Source organism: Pezoporus wallicus, unplaced genomic scaffold, assembly GCF_028554395.1.
Source record: "Pezoporus wallicus isolate ANWC-B61680 ecotype Strahan unplaced genomic scaffold, APGP_CSIRO_Pwel_v1 contig_8110, whole genome shotgun sequence".
Taxonomy (NCBI): Eukaryota; Metazoa; Chordata; class Aves; order Psittaciformes; family Psittacidae; genus Pezoporus; species Pezoporus wallicus.
The window spans coordinates 483,588-504,667 of record NW_026641787.1 but is presented as its reverse complement, the minus strand read 5'-3'; the positions used below and the strand labels follow the sequence as shown (position 1 = coordinate 504,667).

General features: G+C 52.0%; 1 protein-coding gene across 3 annotated transcripts; it reads left to right on the top strand.

Annotated features, from left to right (window-relative positions):
* The first annotated feature begins 637 nt into the window (after nucleotides 1-637).
* MGAT3 (beta-1,4-mannosyl-glycoprotein 4-beta-N-acetylglucosaminyltransferase) lies at nucleotides 638-20,637 on the top strand. Of its 3 annotated transcripts, none has more exons than XM_057425343.1 (2): nucleotides 638-738; nucleotides 17,789-20,637. In XM_057425343.1, exon 2 carries the CDS (start codon nucleotides 17,790-17,792, stop codon nucleotides 19,296-19,298), a length of 1,509 nt encoding a protein of 502 aa, XP_057281326.1. In that variant the 5' UTR covers nucleotides 638-738; nucleotide 17,789; the 3' UTR covers nucleotides 19,299-20,637. The 3 variants fall into 3 exon arrangements, with proteins under 3 accessions (XP_057281326.1, XP_057281328.1, XP_057281327.1); XM_057425345.1 differs by lacking the exon at nucleotides 638-738 and adding an exon at nucleotides 6,029-6,047; XM_057425344.1 differs by lacking the exon at nucleotides 638-738 and adding an exon at nucleotides 6,080-6,245.
* Nucleotides 20,638-21,080: the final 443 nt, after the last annotated feature.

The window sequence follows — 21,080 nt, the reverse complement described above, 5'->3', positions numbered from 1 at the left end:
TTTTGCGGCTGGGGCGCAGGATCGGGAGTCAGCAGATGCAGGTTCTATTTCTGGCACCGCAGCAAAACTTCCTGGATGTCGCTGGGCAAGGCAGCTCGCACATCCCCACCTCGCCTTGAGCCTCCCTCCAGCCAAACCACGAGCGCTCCTGACCTCCCCCCGCCCGCCGTGGCACGGGGAGGGATGCTACGGCCGTGCTGGGGCTGCGAGGCGGCACCGCGGCGCTGCCTCGACCCCGCAGCATCCTTGGGGGTCACCGCCTGGCCCGGCATTCGCTACCGCAGCCCGCTCAATAAAGCACCCTCTGCCTCGCCGCGGACCGCCGGGGCCCCGCCGCCACAAGGCGCTCCTTTGTGCGGGGAGGCGGGGGGCGACCGGGCCGTGCTCCGGGGGGCCGTGCGGCGGCGGCCCCGGGGGGGCGGGCGGGCGCGCCGGGGGAGGAGACTGGCGGGGAGGGCGGCACAAAAGGGGCTGCTGCAGCCCTGCCCGCCGCTGCCGGCGGGGCTCGGCTCCGCATCGCATCCTTTCCCGCGGCCGGGAGGAGGTGCCGGGCCGCTCCGCGGCGGCGAAGGAGGAGGAGGAAAGCGAAGGAAGGCGGCGGGGGGCTGCGGGCTTGCCTCGCCTCGCCTCGCCGCGGCCGGCGCCGAGCCATGCCGGGGGGCGGCGGGCGGGCCGGGGGCGAGCGGCAGCCTCGCCCCGCCGGGGGCCCGGCGGGCACCGACGCTGAGCCGGCCGGGGGTGAGTGAGTGAGCGGACGAGCGGGCGGTGGGGCGGCGAGGGGCAGCGCACACCCGTCTTCCCCGGTGGAGCCGCCCCGGGGCTGCGGGCAGCAGCGGCGGGACCCCCCTTTTCCCCGGTCCGTCCCCCACCCGCCGCCACCTGCAAGTTGTGCCTCGGCCCGGGGGTGCGGCGTCATCCCCTGCGGGCGCTGCCGGGGAGGCTTCCCCGGAGAGCCCCCACCTCCCGCTCCTTATTTATTTATATTAGTGTTATTTTTTATTCTCTTCCCCGCACGCCCCCCCCCCCATAATCCCGGCATCCCCTGCTAGGGAGCATCGGCGGTGGGGAGGGAGGCGGGAGGCGATGCTGCCGGCCCCCTGCCCGCAACCGCGGGCTCTCCGGGAATGGAGGCACCCTCTGGCCGGGGCACTGCAGCGAAGGCCCATCTGCTGCCCATGCTCGGCTTGCGAGGAGGGCACGGGCTGGGGATGCGTGCCAAGCCTGCAGCAAGAGAGAAGGAGTAACAGGAGTGTGTGCGTAGGAGGGCAAACATACATACAAATACATGTGTATGATCAGCATCAAACGTCCCCTCTCCCCCTGATCCCTCTCTGTGTCACGTTGCTACAGCCCCCCGTTGGGGGCTGGCCGCAAAGGGACGCGGGTACCCAAGTTCTCTCCTCCACTCGTACAAGGGGTGTCAAGTCTTTTGCGGGCTGGGAATAGGTGTATGTCCTGCTGGAGTGGCACAGGCTGCCGTAGCTCTGTCCTTGTGAGTTTCGCTCTCTGGGTAAGCGTGAGAAGGGTGATGGGGAACACGGCATCTGCTACAGCTCTAGGCTTCTTCAGTGAGGGAGGGAGTGCGGCGCGGGATGGAGAGCACCCTTAGCCCGTGATTTTCCTCTGGGGATTTCCACAGGCTGCTTTCCTGTGAGCCATGCCTGGGTTGTTCCTGAGAGCCCTTCTTGTTTCCCAGAGCCAAAGCTGGGGTCTCACGCTCTCCCTCCCACCCTAGGGCAGAGCCTGGGTCAGGAGAGAGCCTGCCCTGTCTCCAGCATACAGCGTGGGTGCTGAGCACCTCCCTTCCCAGAGAATGGCCCTCCAGTTAACTCCAAATCCCTCCCCTTGAGTGGGAAGTTCAAGCCTGTGAAAACACTCGGTGGCACCACTGTTAACAAGTACGACTTGAGTCGCTAGGAACCCCCAGCCCTCTGAGAGCTGAATTTCAGATTCCCACCTACTCCTGCCCCTGTCTCCTCGAATCCAGCAGGGTGTGAGTCAGCAGGAACTTTTCATGTCCCTTCCCCAAAGGGTGGCTCTCGTGCTCTGTAGATCCCACCTGCAGAATGGTGTTCGAGTCCAGCTGTGACTTTGGAAGAAGCACTTTAGAATCCCTGCTGCCGAAACCTGGTTGCTGCCAGCTCCTCGGAGAAGAGCTGAAATCAAGCAGGGTGTGCTACTGCTTGACCCTCAGGGAGCAGAGAGCCAGAGGGGAGGGGAAACCAGCAGGTTCCCTGTCCTCCAGCACACCTCCAGTTTCCACAGCCCCCCCTAAACACAGCTGTAGCACCTGTGTAGTGCTGGGAATGTGTCTTCCCAGCTGGGGTGGGCAAAGAGTAGCCCTTTGAGCTATTCCTGGGGATCCTCCAGCCTCCCTGAAGTGTTACAAAGCAAGCTTTGAATGAAAGCTATTGCGAACTGCAGAAGAGGAGTGAAGCTGTGACTCTGCCACTGCAGGTCATAAAAGTCCCTCGAAGATTTATAGCTACTCTAGACCCTCAGGTGATTTTTGCAGTAGTGGCAAGAAATCCACTGTGAGGTATAATGTTCTCTCCCTGTGAGGACTCTCGGAGATACCTGCATAGCTTGTTTATTAATGCCCTGGATATAGCAATTATATTCTTTGGAGAGGGGAGGGATTCTGGCTACCTGCAGGCAAGTTTTCTTGCCCTGTTCCTAGTGTGGAGGCCTGGCTGTTGCTTTTCGTGCTGGCACACCTTTGGTTCTGGGTGCTGCTGAGATTCCTCTCCATCGGAGGTGCCCAGAATGTGGGGGACCATTTCCAAACTGGGTTCAGGGGCTGAGCAGCTACCTGCCTCCCTCTCTCCCTGCGAATGCTGGTAAGATTGGAAAAAGTTGCCTGCATGGCACACAGGGGTTGCCTTAGCAAGGAGGTCAAGAGGAGGAGGTGGAATATAGCATGTGTACTTGCATGGATATTAGCTTTAGGGGATGCTAACAACTGTAAACGCTTACCTGCAGTACTTGTGCCTGAGACCAGGATAGCTTGGTCTGAAGGGTGGCTGGAGCTGCTCTGTGGTCACAGAGCCCGCTTAACCTAGGCCAGGCACATGGCAATGTGCACAGATACACCTGGTTTGTTTCCCTGGGGAGTGTACCTGTGAAGTTTGTGTGCTTATGCAATTCCCATATAGCTTGTTTACTTTCCTCCTCCTTCTCCCACATGAAACTGGGTAAGTACAGTGTGACTTTGTGGCCTGCCAGGTTGATGTACATGCTTCTTGCATGTCTTCAAGGGAAGCTTGTGTGGCAAACATGGGTGGGTGTTTGCTGGGTGCATGTAGCAATGCACTTGGATCCTGCTGGGTACAATTACCACTGAACGCATGCACTTTTGTAGTATTTATGCCTACAAGCAGTCATGGATACAGCAGTGGTTCAGGACAGTATATGTAGATGTTATAGTGTATGTGCAATCTGTGAAGGATGCCTTAAGTTTCTCAGTCCCTCCCTTGCTTTGACCTGTCAGCAACCAGAGAGAAACTCAATCTTGTGGCAGGGCTCGTAGCCGAGTTTTTGGCTTGCTTCCTCTTAGCTTGAGAATAGCATCTTTAAGGTGCACCTGCTATGACAAATTAACATGTTCCCCCGGCCCCTGCATTGGATCATAAATGTGGAGGGAGGAAGTAGGGGAATTTTATAATTGACAGATGGGGCAAGCTGGGCCAGCATTCATTCCTAAAGGCTGCCTAGGTTTTAGGTGGAGTTCACTGCTCTAAAATGAGCCCTTTGTACATTGTTGGAATCTGTGACCCAGTCAGTGGGATGTAGCTGGAGGAGGTGGTGCTAACGAAGGCTGGTACTGCTGACAATTGCTCTGGCAGAGAGGAAGGCAGAGGGGGTACTGACTGGCACAAGAGCAGTCTTCTTGTCTTTAGGTCAGTGTAAGGTGCCTCAAAGGGCTGGTTCATGCTATCAGCCCTGACAGTAGAAGTGAAGTGTGGCTACTTGTCCCCACCTGCTTTTCCCTACAGTCACTGTCACCCGTTATTTCTGCAACAAAAGATCAGGCTGCACTGCATTCTTTCTGAGGACAGGATGGCATCTTGTGGTACTACAACGAAGTGTTACAGTGGGATGTGAAATCTGGGAAGGTAGGCACATGGGGCAGTGCAATACGACGGGACATCTGAGGAATGCATCCTATTCTCCATTGTGATTTTTCTTGGAAAGGTAGTGACAGATCTGTGGTGCACACATGGACTGTGCTGTCAGGTCAGTGCTGCAGGCTGGCCTTGAGCAGCCTTGGCAAAGAGGTCAGAAAAGGGGGCAAGCCTGGGCTTGTGGGCCGCTCTGGGTCAGGTTGGGGTGCTTTGGTAGAGTTAGGTGACTATGTTGCTGGGACTGGGCTGTGCAGCAGTATCAATGCTGTATGGAGTGCCAGGACCAGATGCTTGTCCCAGGAGCCAGGGCAGAGGTGCAGTCCTGGACCTGCTGAGTTACCCCTTCTCCTGGAGGAGGTGGGAAGAGATGCTGCGTACTGGATCAGCAACATAGGGTACACAAGAGCACTCCATACCTGAATGCTTGTGGAATGGATTCTGGCTGCAGCTCTTGGGAAGGCAGGAACAGGATTTCTCTACCTTCCTTTCCTGACTTCTTTGTGCTCCCTGCAGTGCAAACCCTTTACTTCCCTCAAGCTCCTCCTGAAGCACAACAGGTACCTCCTGTTCTTCAAACCTCTGAACACCTGAAACACAGTGGGTGTATTTTTGTGCTCAGGAACTTGCCTGGTAAACCTGATAGGTGAAAGGGAGTGCAACACTGCACTCCGAGCTTTCATCAGGAAGGCTGAGGGAAGAAGCAGCATAAAGGGGACTGGCTGCCTTACAAAAAGCAAGGGCTTATTCTCAAGCCATAGTTTAGAAGTGATTATTCCCTGCTTTAGAATGGCAACAATTAACTGTGCTGCTCACTGTGGGGACCTTGGCCTTTCATACCGAGATTACACAGACCACCCCCCCCCAATTTGAATAGGCAACTTGATGGGCTCAGTTAACATTCCCAGTTTCCACAGCTAAGGGAGTGCCCAGGCCTGTGTTAGATAGGCTTTTATAATGTCTTCTTTTGGGATTTTTCTTTCCCAAAAAATTGGGCATGCCTGTTGGGTATGACCAAACAGAACTCTGCCAGCATGCGTTTTCAGCCTGTAATGTGTAAGCATGCAAGCAGCAGGAGAGGTGGATGTGGCTGTCCAGAGATGGGCAGTGGGGGCAACTCCTCTTCCTGAGGATCATCTGTGTCTTGCATTTTATGACAAGTTTTCTCTCTGAGAGCCTCAAAGCAACCCATTAAGCTTCTTTTAATTAAGCAAGCCCCTTACCTGAAGTAGAAGTTTCTCCCATTCCCCATCCAGGGAAACTGAGGCACAGAGCAAGGCTGTGACATCCCCATTGGCACAATCAGGGGCTCAGCAGGAGAGCAGTGACTGAAACGCACCACTTCCTGTGCTTGCTCTGTTGCCAGTGTCTCGGAAATCCCAGAGAACAGCTGGGTGTGGTGCTGAGCCAGGGGTTATCAATAACTTTCTGGTTGCTGCTTGGATCCTGCTATCCTTTTCACTGCAGATATCGCCTCCTTCTTGATCTGCTGCCTAATCTATAATCCCAGCTCCCTGCTGCCTTTCCCTTGGAGTGCTGTTTTCCCATTCGGTGTGTAAATCCTTACAGGTGGGGCCAGGGATAGCGAGCAGAATCAAACTCTGTCATTTCTTTAAGGCTTTGGGGTAATTTTTATCTCGGAATATTGCTGATTGTGTCTTGCATGATACCAAAGCTGCAGCGAGCAGATTTGAAGCATACTGAAAGACTAATGCAAATTAGACCTGCTGCATAACGGCTTCAGCAACTGTGAAACCTATGATCTAAAAGCAGGTATCTGCTACACTGACTTTATTGGTGTTAGGATCCCCTGTTTCAGCATGCAGATCCTGGAACTGAACAGAAAGCAAGAGAGACAGCATGGCAAAGAGACATGAAAGGGAGTCTCTCTCCTAGATGCTGAGCCCTTTAAGAAAGAAGGGGAAGGTAAGGTAGAGCCCTGAGGTTTTAAAGTGCTTGTACTGAGGCTGAGGAGAAGGCTATGGTAGTGCTTTCAGTTCCTCTTTCCTCTGGCAGAAATGCTTCTAGCTGGGCAGCAAGGAAAAAGAGGAGGACAGAGGCCTCTGCAGACTGAGCGTGTTGGGCACATGGACAGATCTCGGAGGCTGCAGGAGCTGGGTAAAGGTAGGGCTTTGGAAGAAGGGTTTGCCTGCATAGGGGCTGAGAGTAGATGGTGCTTGCTGTGTGTAAGGGAGTCCTGTTTTCATGGAGCTTGTAGTGCAAGGGCTGGCTCTGAGGCAGAGCAAAGGGCAGAGTAAATCAGGAGAGTGCTGCCCTGGAGTGATCAGTGTGAGCTGCACTCTGTTGCTTAATGACCCCATTGCCGAGGGAAACCTCTGTGGCCCTGATACTCAGGGAGGCAGTATCTCCCAAAGGCAAAGGAGTGGGACAGCAAAGCAGACTGTGATTCTCTCTGCTTTTAGCTCGGCCTTCCCTGTACGTTATTTGTGCTGGCAAAACTGTTCCTTTTTTTCCTGCCTCTGTAGTAGTTCAGTTCCCTTTTCTCCTTCCCACCTGCCCTGGCAGTCCTCTCCTCCCTGTCTCACTGTGCCAGTGCTGTCCGGCTGATGCTCTCGCCAAGTAACCATGATCAATAGAGGCGAGATGTACCAAGCAGCCTCACTTGAAGGGGACGTGATTTGTTGCTTTTTCTCTGGGGGCCGTATGAGGTCCCTGGAGAAGAGGTGGGTTGAAGGAATTGCTATTTCCCCATCAGTCCTGTGTCCCCAAATGCCTCCTGCCGTGCTGTTGTTTAGTGCAGCCAGCCTGTTAGTAACTGGCCATTGTGCTTTCAGATATGTGCTATTGGCACAGAGCCTCTGTGGCCTTGAAATCCCTGTGTAGCAGCAACTTCTAGAGCAAGGGTTGACCACACCTGCATTCAGCTTGGCCAAGGGGATGATGGGATTGCTTTTGCATAATTTAGAAGTCTCTTGAATTATTTATAGTGCAGTTGTGCTCTGGAACAGAGTCTTCTCGCTTCTCATGCGTGTTGGGGGAAGAGAGGGAAGGGGTGTTTGTCAGCCATCCAGAGTCTACCACTTAGTGATGAGGAAGTGCTGTAGGTTTCCTTTCTGCCCATGTTTGTTCACATATGCCTCTGTGTAGCTGAATTGCCCTGAAAATCCAGTTTTGGTTTCCACATCGCTTAGGAGTGTGTGTGGTAGTGCAGAGCATCTCCATGACTTGGGGCTATGTGAGAGGTTCCTGAGTTCAGAGCCATGTCTTTGCAGTAAGGAGATGGTGTCAAGCTGGAGACAGTGGGATTTGGTCCCTTGATTCAGTTACAGTGCTGTGGGTCTGGGGCAGGGATCACTGGGACTGTTCTCTAAAATATTCAGATGCTTGAGGGCGTATTTTTTTTTCATTCCAAGGTCCACCTTGTCCTCCCAAAGTGCTTTTTAGCTTTGGCACGACACAGTCTGTTGGACCTTACAAGAGCTCATCAGGACCTGAAGACATGAAAGATCAGGTGGTTGAGCAGCAAACTGCGCAGCTGAAATTCCCATCACTTCTCAGTGATTGAACCCTGAACAGCAGCCAGCTGAGGGCAGAGGGAGACTGGGGCAGGTTTTATAGAGGCTCTCGCAGCAGAGGAGCACCATGAAGATGAGCTGGGCAGGCTGAGCACCCACCCCCGCTAGTTATCAGCATCATGCCTCTTGGTCCTCTGCTTCACTGTGGCAGGTTGCTGTACCATGCAGGTGGGCTGTCCCACTCCTGCCCTGCTTGTCTCAGTGACTTCAACATGACCATGGCTCCCCCTCTGTGTTGCACGTCCTCCTTGCCCACCATCAGTTTTCGTGGTGCACTCACACATTGGTGTTCCTTTTCTCCTTCCTTCTTGACCTGGCTGTGGCAGCTTCTCAAAAACCGAACAATATAAATGTTTGTGTTGCTGAAGACCTGAAAGGGGAGGGAAAGGGCTGAGGGTGGAAAGGGAAAAGAACTTGGCCTGTAATCAAGTGATTGTGGCAGTGAACTGCTCTGTCTACTGCACTGTTGAGCAGAAATGCTTCACTGATTTTATCTGTATGGTGTCAGTTTGTGCCTCTTTCATTTGGGGAAGAGTTAGCCAGACAGTCACCAGATGTGCCATGGACAAGCCATGCTGCCCCACCTAGCCCTGGCATGGTTTTCAGGTTCTTCAGCCTGAAACAAAACCTATTCTTTCATTGAATGGTTTTACCTCACCAGGGATGTTGGCAACTGGCTAAATGCAAAATTTCTCCTTATCCCTCTCAAGAAATAAAACCATGTAAGGGAAGAATGGGAATGCAAATTGTCCTCAGAACGTGTGTGATGTCCAGAATGGCATTTTGTTTCATTGAAGACTAGTTCTCCCCCTCTTTCCCCATAGACCTGGTCCTAGATCTTTCCACTTGGTGTAATCTGGCGATCGGGGTAGTGCTTTGCTTAGTGAAAGGCAATGTTTGTACAGAAGAAGTAAACATATTGTTGAGACCCAGGCCTACTGCAATGCCTGTAAACAAGATCCAGCCATCTGTGGGAGGCAGGAGAGAGATTTATGTGACCCTGAGTGAAGTGCATTAGGAGGCTTTTGATTTCATTCTGGGAAACTGCCTCTTTTCGTGGTACCATATGCCTGTTACCGGCATAGAGCTGTTACTGAAGGTTTGATTCGTGTGGATTTAATCCGAGGGGCTGTGATGCTGCAGTCAGAAGGATAACATAAGCAGGGGGTTGTCTCTGCAAGCCAGAGCCGGAGGTGCTCTGCAGAGCCCCCGAGCCTGTGCCCTTTGTCCACCCCGGAGGTGGGAGTCTGGGCCGATTTACTCCTGCCTTAGGGTGAGGCATTGAAGAGCTCTCTGCCTATCAGCACTTTCTTTCCGAAAATAATAGCAAAGTGAAGTGGCAGCGGGGAACCCGGGCGGCACTGTGTCGAGGTCTTGCTTAAGTCTTGAAAGAGGAAAATGAAGAACAAAGGCAGAAGAGACAAATAAATAAGGGTCTGTTCTTGGTCCAAGAAAAATCCCCATGGGTTCGTGTAACATTCTCGGGAAGACGCGACACTCCCAGGGCTGGAGTTAGGCTTTGGAAATAAAAGGGAAGGGGGAAGAGGCAAGCGAATGGGGAGTGTGGAGGGAGCCGGGGATGGGAAGGAGGGAGAGACACCCTGGAGAAACCTCTCGGCATGGAGTCAGGTTTCTCCGGCTGTTCCCGGTGAGGAGGGGTTAATGCTCTTTGCATGGGATTGGCTGGTCACCAGACATTCAGGGAAGAGGGGGATCTGGGGGCTGCCAAGCAGGACCCCTGTGGCCTGAAAGGAGGGGAGGAGGGGAAGGAAGAGGCTGGGAATGCTCTTCCAAACAGTAATAGATCGGCTACTGTGGGAAAATGAGCACACTGCCAAACCCCAAGTGGTCGGTGATGGATGGGGGAGGAAAGAGGGCGGGAATGGGTGGCCAGCTCTTCTCCATGGCCGCTAAGATCTTGCTGCTGTTCCATGGCCTCTCGTTATTTATTGTCTTCCTGAGGTTTAATTACTCCCCTCCTCGATCCGTCTTGGAGAGCTTTTATCCCTGGGATGCACAAACAACTGCCACCCGCTTCAAAAATAGCTGGAGGCAGCGTGGTTCCTGCCTGCCTGCGTGGGTCTGTGCACTCTACCCATCACCATGGCATCAAGTGCTTCTTGCCTCCTTCCTCCTTTAACTGCCTCCCCGCGGGCCCACCGGGCACCCGCCTCACCTTCCTCTGGGCTGTTCAACCTGCGTCTCCCTGTTGCTTGGACTGTTACGTGCTCCCCAGGGACTCTCCTGCTTTCCTTTGCACAGGGTTTATGTGCGTGGTGTGGCATGTGGCTGCCATGTGCTCCTCAGAGCCCAGGGTCCACGGCTGATTGTGGGCCAAAAGTAACAATGCTTGCAGCAGCAGAACATGTTTGTACAAGCACTTGCCTTATTCATGACGTGTCCCGGCAAGCACTTGTAATGTTTGTAGCGGTAGAAAGAACACATTAGAACATTAGAACATGTTTGGGCAAGCACTTGCCTTATCCGGAAGAACAGTTGCATATGATTGGTTGAAAAAGCGCCTGATCAGTAAAGCCATTGCCTGATGATGGCTAGGCAGAATATGATAAAAGCCTGTAAGCTCACTCAATAACTGCCTTTAGTTGCACCACAACTGGTGTCCGTGCCTCATACGCCAGAGGTGCTCCTGACTTGGTGCTCCTCTTGGTGCTGTGCTCAGGATTTGCTTGGCAAACACAGACTGCTTGCCAGGATCTGCTTTGAAAGCCGTTACCTGCTGCTTCTTCCAGAGCCCTCCTTGAGATGTAATCCTTCCCTGATGCTGCTGGAAAGATGGTATTTGAAAGGGGGCCTCGCCGGAGGTTTGGTTAAATTAACAGTGCTTAAAAGAAGTCCTGTAGGTTTGAGTGTCTTGAGGATGTTATCTACACGATACCACGGTTTTGGTGAGAAGTGAACTGGTGCAATAATTCACAAAGTTCCTCCTGGTCAGCTGCTTGTTCCATGCCTAAGCATTCTTGAAGTTTATTTTTAACTTGGCTAGATCTGCTGCTGATTTGGCTTTAAAAGCAGACTTTAATGCAATTGACAACTTGGATTCACACAACTGACAGCTGAGGGGTGGTGAGTGAGGGGAGAACCTATGAAACAGCAGCCTGTGTTACCACATGCCTCACTTGAGGTCTCTGAAATCATGATTTTCTTTTGTCCTGTGACAAAATGGTTTTGTCCTACCCTTCTCTGCAGGACACTGAGACTAGACGGGAGTTCTTCCATACTTCTTTAGTTACCCCATGGGCTGTCTGAGGACATACGTTGCTTTTTCGTGTAGTTTTTTTGTCCCTTTTTCCTTTCCTATTCCTCATCTCATGATGGAGCATTCCTTCCCTGTAAGATCCCAAAGTCAAGAAGGAGAAGAACTAGCCAATTCTATTTTGCACTGCCGTAACTGCTGCACTCTTGGAGCAGTGAGCAGCAGCAGTACTGTATTTGGCTGGGAGAAGGACCTTGCAGCCTTGATGTATGTGTACTACAGAGTGCAGTGAGCAATGCCTCAGCTCATCCTCTGATGTCCTGAGAGACCCAATCTTGGAGCCAAGTGGTGATGCAACCTCCAGGGCCATCACAGCAGTCTTCGTGGAACCAGATGTTTTGAGGAGGCAGTAAGCAGGGCTGAGGAAAAGTCTTTCCAGGGTTGGAACTAGATGATCTTAAGGTCCTTTCCAACCCTAACTATTCTATGATTCTATGTTATTAGGCGTAAGTGAAGGAGAGAAGAGGATAGGAGAGGTGCTGCTTCAGTCCAGCAGATTGGTGCTAAGAAATTTAAACCGTGGCTTCTGAGAGCATGTGAAGGATCAGAGTGTTGAGGTATGTCTGGAACCATGGATATTTCTATACTGAGACTGGCTTTAGCTGGAGAGAGATTAGTTACAAGGGAGCCCAGTACAGCTGAAGGATACTGGGAAGAACTAGTGTTGGAACTAGATGATCTTAAGGTTCTTTCCAACCCTAACTATTCTGTGATTTGATAGATTCCAGTGGAATTTTCTAGCTTGAAGTTTTCTTTAGCGTCTTGTACCCTTGTGGTGTCCACATACTTCTTGGATAAAATTAAATTAGTGTCTCATAGACCATTATTGGATTTTAGTAGAGCTTTCTAGTCTTCTCTGAGCAGATCTTCTTTTAAACTGGGGGCTGGAGAATTATGTAATTATGCTGCTATTAGTATTATGGTAGTTACAGCAAGAACAATCTGTTCGAGTGGAGGGTTTTATAATGGACTCTGAAGGTGTTCAGATGCTGGTCTATCGAGCTGACTTATGGAAGATCAGTCTTGAGCCAAAATTCTGTTAACAAAGACCACTTTACCTCCAGGTCCTGGGTACTCTGTACAGAGGGTTAAGAGCTGCTTTGTTCCAGGCTCTACAGTTATCTCACTGAGGCTGGAGATGTGGCATCTGAAATAGCCAAGGCTTAGCTCACCAAAGAGCAGGACAAGGCACTCAAGAGAACAGCTGAAACAGCGAAAGCCCACGGGAAGTGTGGAGTCCAAAAATACTGTGCTTCCAGGAACTGAAGAGGTGAGCAGCCACAGTAGTTAAAAAGACAGAGGCTTTGTGTTGCATCTGCCTTAGTTTCTGTATGCAGCAGATCTTAGCTGCTGGCACGGAGCACTTGGGTTTCCCACAGGAACGCATAGTAGAAGACACCTGCTTTCTTTTTGACCACAGATGCTACTGATCTTTTGAGGCCTTGCAAGATCTTGCACACATCTGGAGGCTTGTGGTTGATGTGATGGACCTCATGTGTCTGCCTTCACTGGCAAAGGGGAAAGCAATGCCTTTGTTTATCAGCTGTTTCCTCACCCTTCCCAGGCCAACCCCACCTTTAGGTGTCTCTTTTTATCCATCCAGTTTTCTTCCTGGCTTGATGCCACCCATTAATCCTGTGTGGATGGCAGCTCTGGAAGTCAAATGGATGCTGTGGTATGGCACCATATGGCTGCTACTTTGGCACTCTGTTGAGAGTGGTTGCCTTACATCTTTGCTGATCTCCCTGTTGAAAGGGGGGGAAGATGCTTAGAACAGAGCCTTGCTCTCCCTTAGGCTGACCTGTCTGGAAGAGTAACAGTGCTGCATGGCTTGCTCCAGCTGGTTGTGCTGGCAGCAAGTCAGTGTCACCTCATGGTCATTTGCCTTGAAACTGCAAAGGAAACGCATAGCATGAGGTATTGCTGTTTCACATTAGTGCTGTGGGCAGCAGCTCCTGATGAAGGTCGCAGAAGAATGTTGCATTCCGTCCTTGAAACTTGAATGAAGGCTGATGCGGGCCTGCTTGCATTCAAACCACCTTGTGCTGTGATGTCCTCCCAGCTTGCAATCCCTGGAAGGGCCACAGCATCCTTCACCTGAGAGAGATGCTGAGGCCTAGCAACCCTCTGGTGCATCCTGCTTCTCTCCGCTTTCCCTGCTGTCCAGCTTTGTAGGGTAATCTTCTCTTCCTGTCCTTAGGGGAAAGCACAGTCCTGCTGCCCCTGGGCTAGTCTATAGTGTTTCAGTTGTAGACAAATAGTAGGTTTTATAGTTTCTCCTTACTTCTGTGGGTGTTTGCAGGGCTGAAGTAACTTGAGATTATAGTGTTCTGAGGTACTGTGATGATGGCAGGTACGCCTTGTACTTCAGAAGCGTGGAGCCAGTTCACTTGTCTCTAGCTGGAGCAGAGACTGAGTTTGGCCCTCAGTGTGGAGTGCGGGATGGAAGTCATTGCTGGATTTTAATTGGCCATGTGAAAGCAATTCTAATGTAAATTGTTGCTTCGTGTTAAAGTGTCTGAGCAATGGGCAGATATGGTACTCCATGGGTGTTATGGGATAACTTTAGGCACAGGAGTCGAGCATCTCCTGTATCAGGGTTAAAAAGAAGCTTCTGCTCTGACTTGTCCTCCACAGCAGCTTTTCTCCTGTAACCACAGGAGAGGTCTAGGGAGTCTCTGAGTCCCGTGCCCTGATGAGGTGGAGTGTGGGGTAGCATGCATGCAGTGGCCTGTTGCATGGCCTCTTGCCAGCGTCCTCCAGAAGAGAACATTAGGGCTGGTGAACTGCCAGCTCTTAGTGGTGCATATCTTTCTCCCTGGCTCCTTGAAAAATCAGGATATGATTTCAGGATGGTATAAATCAACCGGTCACTTGATATTATGGCAAAGTAAAACGGTAACAGGTGCCTGGGGATAACTCACGTGCATACCACTTCTAGCTTCCCTCCTTCTCTGAAAGCCCTTCCCCTGCATGGTAGAGATGTAACTTCAAGCACAAAAATTTCAAAGGGATCCCTTACAAAAAGAAGCTTTCAGCTTGTCTTTCTGAGACCGAATGTTGCCAAAGCTGTTTATAACTGTGTGTTCCCTAAAGAGCTTTGTCTTAATGGAGCTGACTGTGCATACTCCTCCTGGCTTTTTCTTCTACTTGAACATTAAAGCTGCTCTTGCTGTCGTTTTTAACCTGACAGCAACTTGATCACTTTCTCTGAGTTCAAGCTGACTTCCCCCCCCCCCCAAATTGTCAGAAGGGAAATATCTCTTCTTGCTGTTTTCTATGTCCCTGGTAACTGATGGCTGCTTTGTGACAGAGCAGCTGGGCTCTTTGATGACAAGCTAAGATGTCTCCCTGACTGGTACCTCCTGTCTTATTTCCACCATACATAAACGTTCTGGATGGGGATGGTGAGCAGTAACATCTTTCTCCTGTGCTGGCCTTTGTCTCCAACTAGCTACCACTCAAAGACACCTCCTTCACTGCAGCGCTGACCAGAGGGTATGGGAAGGCAGATGTGACCGATGGGTTTTAGCACTTCAGCCCACCCAGGGGTGCATGTCTACTCTCCACTCCCTGGCAGAGGAATCCCTGGCATGTGAGAATGGAGGTGGTTCCCAGGGAAGGGGTTTCGAAGAGGACAAAGCTTGTTTCTTTGCTTCTCTCCTTTACAGGAGGGGATAGGAAATGAGTTTGTTCCTACTCCCTAACAAAGACAACTGAGCAGGGAAAATTGCCTCCTGGGACATGTCAGCAGCAAAACAGCAGAGGGTACTGTGGGGCCATCTTGCTTTGGCAGAGCTGCAGTGGAGGGCCGTGCACACCAGCAGTAACAGGGAGGCAATGCAGCTGTGCACGGCTGAGTTTTGCCAATGGACGAAGAGCTGCAGAGCTGTGTGTGCTGAGCCTGACAGATATTGATGTATGCAAATGTCAAGTGAGGAAAATATGCTTTACTTCCTAAAGCCACGTGTCCTGCTATGTTGACATGGCACACCACATCCCAGAAAGTGAAGTGGTTTGAATGTCAGGAGTTAAGACCTTTTGTCTGGGAATTTACCATGGCATGTGGAGCATCACAGCCGTCTGGGAAGAAGATGGAGATGTGCCTCGTGTGACTCCTTCAGCACCTGCCCGCTGGGCTGGGCTGGCCAAGAGGAAGCTGGCTGCCCTGCATTTGTGTGTCCTGCAGGAACTGGAGTGAAACCAGCAGTACCTGGCAGCCATTGGGGTTGCCTTATTGGAGCAGACCAGCCATTTATCTTGCCCGGGTTTTAGCATCTGAAAGAGCAACCTGATGTCTGGATGTGATGCCTTGGAGAAAGAGCAGGATGCCTGACTGGGGAAAGCTGTACTAATTTACCAGCAAGGGACGCTTCCTCCTGACAACCAGTTGCTGTTAATTTAGTGTTTTCAGCTTTCTTGTGCCCTTTGCTTCCCCACACTTCAAGACACATGAAAAACTGGTGACATGCCAGGAAAAGGCACTGGATAATCCTCTGCCTTGCAGGTGATCTCACTGCTCCAGCAAGGCATTAATAGAGCCTTAAGGAAAAAAGAAATACAAATACCCAGGACACAAGAAGATGCTTTGGGGGTTTCTGCAGCTCTTTGTTTTGACCCCCATGAAGAAAGCTTGTCAGCAAGCCCCAAGGTGGTCCTTTACAGCTTTCAACAGGAGAACATCAGCCTCTTCATGGCTGGGCCACCCCAAAGGTGGCCTTCCACCAGCTGGACCACAACCAGGTGTATGCAGTCTGGTTGTGGAGCTATGGAGGTGGGTGCAGGTGAGGACCTGCCTTGGCCCCTAAGGAGAGCCACTGTATCCTTCTTCCCATCCTGCCTGACAAGATGCCCTGGGAGCATGCAAAGCCAGGACCCTGTCCCTCTGCTGACCTGTGCCATGTCAAAGTATATAAAAAGCTGTAATAAACATTAACAAATAGGATCAAGCAATCTCTTTTTCTTACTACTTTTTTACAGCACTGGCATGGCAGGGGAGTAACTTTTCACCAGCTTCAGGCTGGCGGTCCCCCCCTTCAGAGCTTGATGTGGGACTCCTCACTGCCACCTGAGCATGGAGGACAGTGTTGGTGGATGGTGGTCCTCACTAGAAAGGTGACCACAAAGTGTCCAGAAATGCTTTTCACTGAGCTGTAGGGTATAACCACGGTCAACCCCTCTACCCAAGTCTGCATTGGAGCCATCTGTAAAGAGCCAGATATGTTTTCTTTTGCGCAGTTGCCATCTGTCTAAATGTTTTATGGCTTTTCACTTTAGTATTAAATTCCCTCCAAGTTAATCAGTAAACGGACTTTGCCGTATCATACTTAATATCCTCTGAAGCAGTGGCAGCGGGCTGGGTTCTTCTTCCCTCTGCTCCTGCCTGGGGACAGGTGTCAGCCGTGGGGCAGGGGAGCAGGACAAGCCCCTGTGTGGGGCAGCTCCCCTGTGTCCCCAGGAGTGGGAGCCACCTCCTGCAGAGGAGTTGCTGGCATTGCTGCACCGGGTGGAGGGTTCGTAAGTGATGGCATGGGCCATGTGGTGCCTCGTGGGAACTTTGGCCCTGGAAGGGGGATGGTGGATGGCAGAGAGTTGCCATGGGGGAGCATGTTGTAGAGGGGGTACGGTGGTACATGTTGGGGGTTCAGAGAGGGTCTCTGCCTCTTTGCCTGCTGTTGCACAGAGGGTTTCATGCTCCAGGGAAGACAGGACAGCCTCTGCATTGCAAAGGGCTTTTGGTGACCTTGTTCTCCTGCCCACCTTTGCCCCAGCCTTCCCCTTCCTAAAGAGCAGAGGGCAAGGCCTCTTTTCCTTGGTGAAGCATGGGTGAGCTTACTTTTTTCTTCTTTCTTTCTCTTGTTTTTTTTCTTTCCCTTTTTTCTAGACTGTAGTCTTCAATCACTTCTCTGCCTGACAGCAGCTCTGCGCTCCCTGCCTGGGCTGGAGGAGGAGAGGAGGTGTAGGGAGAGGATGAAGGCAGTATTTCATGTTGTTTGGAGGGAAGGGTTCCGCGCTGCTGGTTTCCTGCTGGTCTGACATGGATCCGTTATGATGGCACTATATTACCAGTGGAGACGGCTAGGTGTTTATTTTAGCCACCTTGATCCAGATGCAAAAAAACTTCGGTGTCTGGTACCCAAAACAAAAAGCAATGGGCAACATTTGGGAATACATTGGACTTGAGAAGGATGGGAGAAGACTAAAAGTGATAAAATCTCATTTATTTTTGTTTCCTGTCCCCCACATGAACCTGGGTAGCATTTCCTAGGAACAAGTGTGGTTTTCAGGGCGTGTGTTGAGCAAACACTGAAATAATCTGGGGAGTGTAGGTGTTTTCCTGGTTCTGGCAGCCTGGCTGATGATCTCGGTCCTTTAAGACTTCAAGACATTTCAGATGTGTACCCTCTACTCTGTCTCACCCTTCCTGCTCTCTACTTTCTCTTCATCTTCCTCCAGCACCCTGGTGATGCAGGGTCTGAGGAGGCCTGCGTTCATTTTGTTTCCATCGATGAATAGGGACAAATCTGCCAAGTGTGGTGAGTTCACTAGATCATGAATTCCTGTTATTGTGGGTTTCCCGTTTTTCTACCCTGTCACTGGTGCCTTTCTTATCTTTGTGAGTTTATAAGACTGTGACTCCTCTAGGAGAGGTTCAGCTTGATGTAACCCAGCTGAGACGAAAAAGCCCACTGAAGATGGCAGGAGTGGGGGGAGTGTTCTTGGATTCAAGTCTCGAAGATGCATGCTGAATTTAGACCAGCTTTCTGCCATCCCCAGCCTGTCTTTCTACCAGTGGTAAGCTTTTTGCACCTCAGTAACTACTGAATGTGACTTTCCTTTTCGTGGCTTTTCCACAGGATGAAGATGAGACGCCATAAGCTCTTTCTGACTCTCTGCATGGCTGGTCTCTGCCTCATCTCCTTCTTGCACTTCCTCAAGGCCCTTTCCTATGTCACCTTCCCCCGGGAGCTGGCTTCGCTTAGTCCCAACCTTGTCTCCAGCTTCTTCTGGAACAATGCCCCTGTCACACCTCAGGTCAGCCCTGAGCCGGGGGGCGCAGATTTCCTCCGCACGCCCCTGTACTCGCACTCCCCCTTGCTCCAGCCCCTGCCACCCAGCAGAGCCAGCGAAGAGCTGCACAAAGCTGAGTTTATACTGCCAGAAGACACAACAGAGTATTTCGTCCGTACCAAAGCCGGTGGCATTTGCTTTAAACCAGGCACCAAGGTGCTGGAGAAGCCACCCGTGGGAGGGCGGCTGGAGGAGCGAGCAGATGGCGTGGCATCGGGGCGGCCAGCTCGCAAGCCACTGAGCGCCAGTGGGACCAAGCGGCGCAAGTGGGTAGAGTGCGTGTGCCTGCCTGGCTGGCACGGCCCCAGCTGCGGGGTCCCCACTGTGGTCCAGTACTCCAACCTGCCCACCAAGGACCGCCTTGTGCCGCGGGAGGTCCCCCGGCGCGTCATCAACGCTATCAATGTCAACCATGAGTTTGACCTGCTGGACGTCCGCTTCCACGAGCTGGGAGACGTGGTGGATGCCTTCGTGGTGTGCGAGTCAAACTTCACCGCCTACGGAGAGCCGCGGCCCCTCAAGTTCCGTGAGATGCTCCTCAACGGCTCCTTCGACTACATCCGCCACAAAGTGCTCTACGTCTTCCTGGACCACTTCCCGCCTGGAGGCCGCCAGGATGGCTGGATTGCCGATGATTACCTGCGCACCTTTCTCACCCGAGACGGCATCTCGCGCCTCCGCAACCTGCGCCCGGATGATGTCTTCATCATTGATGATGCCGATGAGATCCCAGCCCGTGATGGCGTGCTCTTCCTCAAGCTCTATGACGGCTGGACGGAGCCCTTCGCCTTTCACATGCGCAAGTCACTCTATGGCTTCTTCTGGAAGCAGCCAGGCACCTTGGAGGTGGTCTCAGGCTGCACCATGGGGATGCTCCAGGCTGTCTATGCTACCGACGGGATCCGTCTGCGGCGCCGCGAGTACTACACCATGCCTGGCTTTCGGCAGTACGAGAACAGCACAGGACACATCCTGGTGCAGTGGTCACTGGGAAGCCCCCTCCACTTTGCTGGCTGGCACTGCTCCTGGTGTTTCACCCCAGAGGGAATCTACTTCAAACTGGTGTCGGCCCAGAACGGGGACTTCCCCCGCTGGGGTGACTATGAGGATAAACGAGACCTCAATTATATCCGGGAGCTGATCCGGACTGGTGGCTGGTTTGATGGTACTACTCAGGAGTATCCTCCTGCTGACCCCAAGGAGCAGATGTATGCTCCCAAGTACCTGCTCAAGAACTACCAGCGGTTCCGCTACTTGTTGGAGAACCCCTACCGAAAAGTGGAGGGTGCTGGGTGAGGGCACTGGGGCTCGTGCGGGAAATCAGAACTTCACAACAAAGGGAAAGAGTTGGGTGTTTTCATCTGTTCCTTTCTTTGTTTTCTTTGGTTCTGGGTGGGAAGTGCCATTTCTCTGGGGTCTCTGCCCTCCCTCCCTTCCTTCTCTTCTTCCCTTCATCCCAGAGTGATTCCTGGGGACACACTTATATGAAGGGAGGCATGGGCAGGTGGAGGAGGGATGGTGGGGACCTACTCTAGTGGTAGGATAAAGACTTTCTTGCATCTCCCGGACCTCTCCTGCTGGCTGGGGAGACTCTCTGCATCCAGCTGGTGGGTTTTCCTCTGCGGGAGGCTGGGAGAGTCCCATGGGGAGAGAGGGCAGCTCCTCCTGTCCACGCTTGTCCTTTGTGGGTTGGAGCAAGCACAGATGCAAGATTGAGCTATTCAGTGAGCATGTGAGTCAGCAGGCACAAACCGATACGAGCGATCACGTGTGCAGATGTGTGTCACAGGCATTTTTTGGATGAGTGAATGTGCAAAAGCATCTCAGTATACGTTTATTTTTTGTATACCTCTGTGTTCAAAGGGTATTTTGGAGAAGGGAAATCCTTTGCTTCCAAGGTGTTCTCCCCAAGACGCAGCCTCTTCCCACAGGCTCAATGCATCTGTCCTGGGCTCTGTCTTGCCCTGATGCTCTACCAGTTCTGGAGCAGGCAGACAGGAAGCAGAGGAAAAAGATGATTTAGATGATTTTTTTTTTTAATTATTATTAATTTTTTTCTTTTACTCCTTTTTCACCCCTGCCCCAACAACAGTGCACTAGCTTGTCCCACAGGCACTGAAGCATCTTCCTTGCAGTACGTGCTTCTGCTGAGGCTGGGACAAGCTGCAGGGGAATTAATCAGACAGCGGGAGTGTATGTTTACAAGTGCATGGTTTCCTATGTGCATGAGTGCTAACATGCATGGTTTTGGTATGCACGTGGGCATTCGTTACCAGTACTGAAAGGGAAGGGGACGGAGTTGGGCTTGGGTATGTGTGCTTTTAGAAAATGGGGGGATCTGGGAGCTGCAATCTCCATCTTGGCAAGGATAACTTTTTGGGGAATTCATAGCAGAGCAGTACTAAAACACATGGGACTGTTGTGTGCCTCTTTGGCTGCCTCTGCAGCCTTGTGGGCTGTGCCTGCCCCAGGGTTGGTACTTACACGTGTTGGCTGTTCCTTCTTGCTGTGGGGTAAAAGGGAGAGGAGAAGGGCAAAGCTCTGAGTCAGCAGTGGGTGTTGTGGGGAAACACAGAGCCTGCCAAGGCACAGGATCCATCTGTCTGCTGTTCAGGTGTGAGGGAGCTTATGGAGCCATAGGATTCACCCAGGCTCATGGAGCTTGGATTCACCCTAGGCCAAGAGACTGTTTTGGGACCATGATGCTATCCAGAGAGCATGTGCAGCCTAGGCCATGCAGACAAGACCATACAGAGGAGCAGGGATGTCTGTCTAGTGTTTGACAGTGATGGGTACAGTCAGGATCTGGCCTGTCATCGTATTGAATTGATTCAGCTCATTGAGGAGGCAGATCTATGTCTCCACCCTTACCACCCTTCCCTAGCAGATGGCTTGACAGGGTGCCCAGTGCCTGGGCTGTAGCAGGCAGAGGGTGACAAACATGATAAACTTGTCCTATTAGCCTTGCAGTGGAAAGACTAGCTCATGTTCCAAGCAGAGAAGTGAGGATCATAGGAGGAGAAGGAGGAGGAAGATGTTGGCATAAGGAGGAGTGACCCTGAAATCAGGCCAGCTGTG

Excerpts from the sequence above, each read along its gene's own strand:
- MGAT3 (XM_057425343.1), top strand. The coding sequence starts at position 17,790 with ATGAAGATGAGACGCCATAAGCTCTTTCTGACTCTCTGCATGGCTGGT.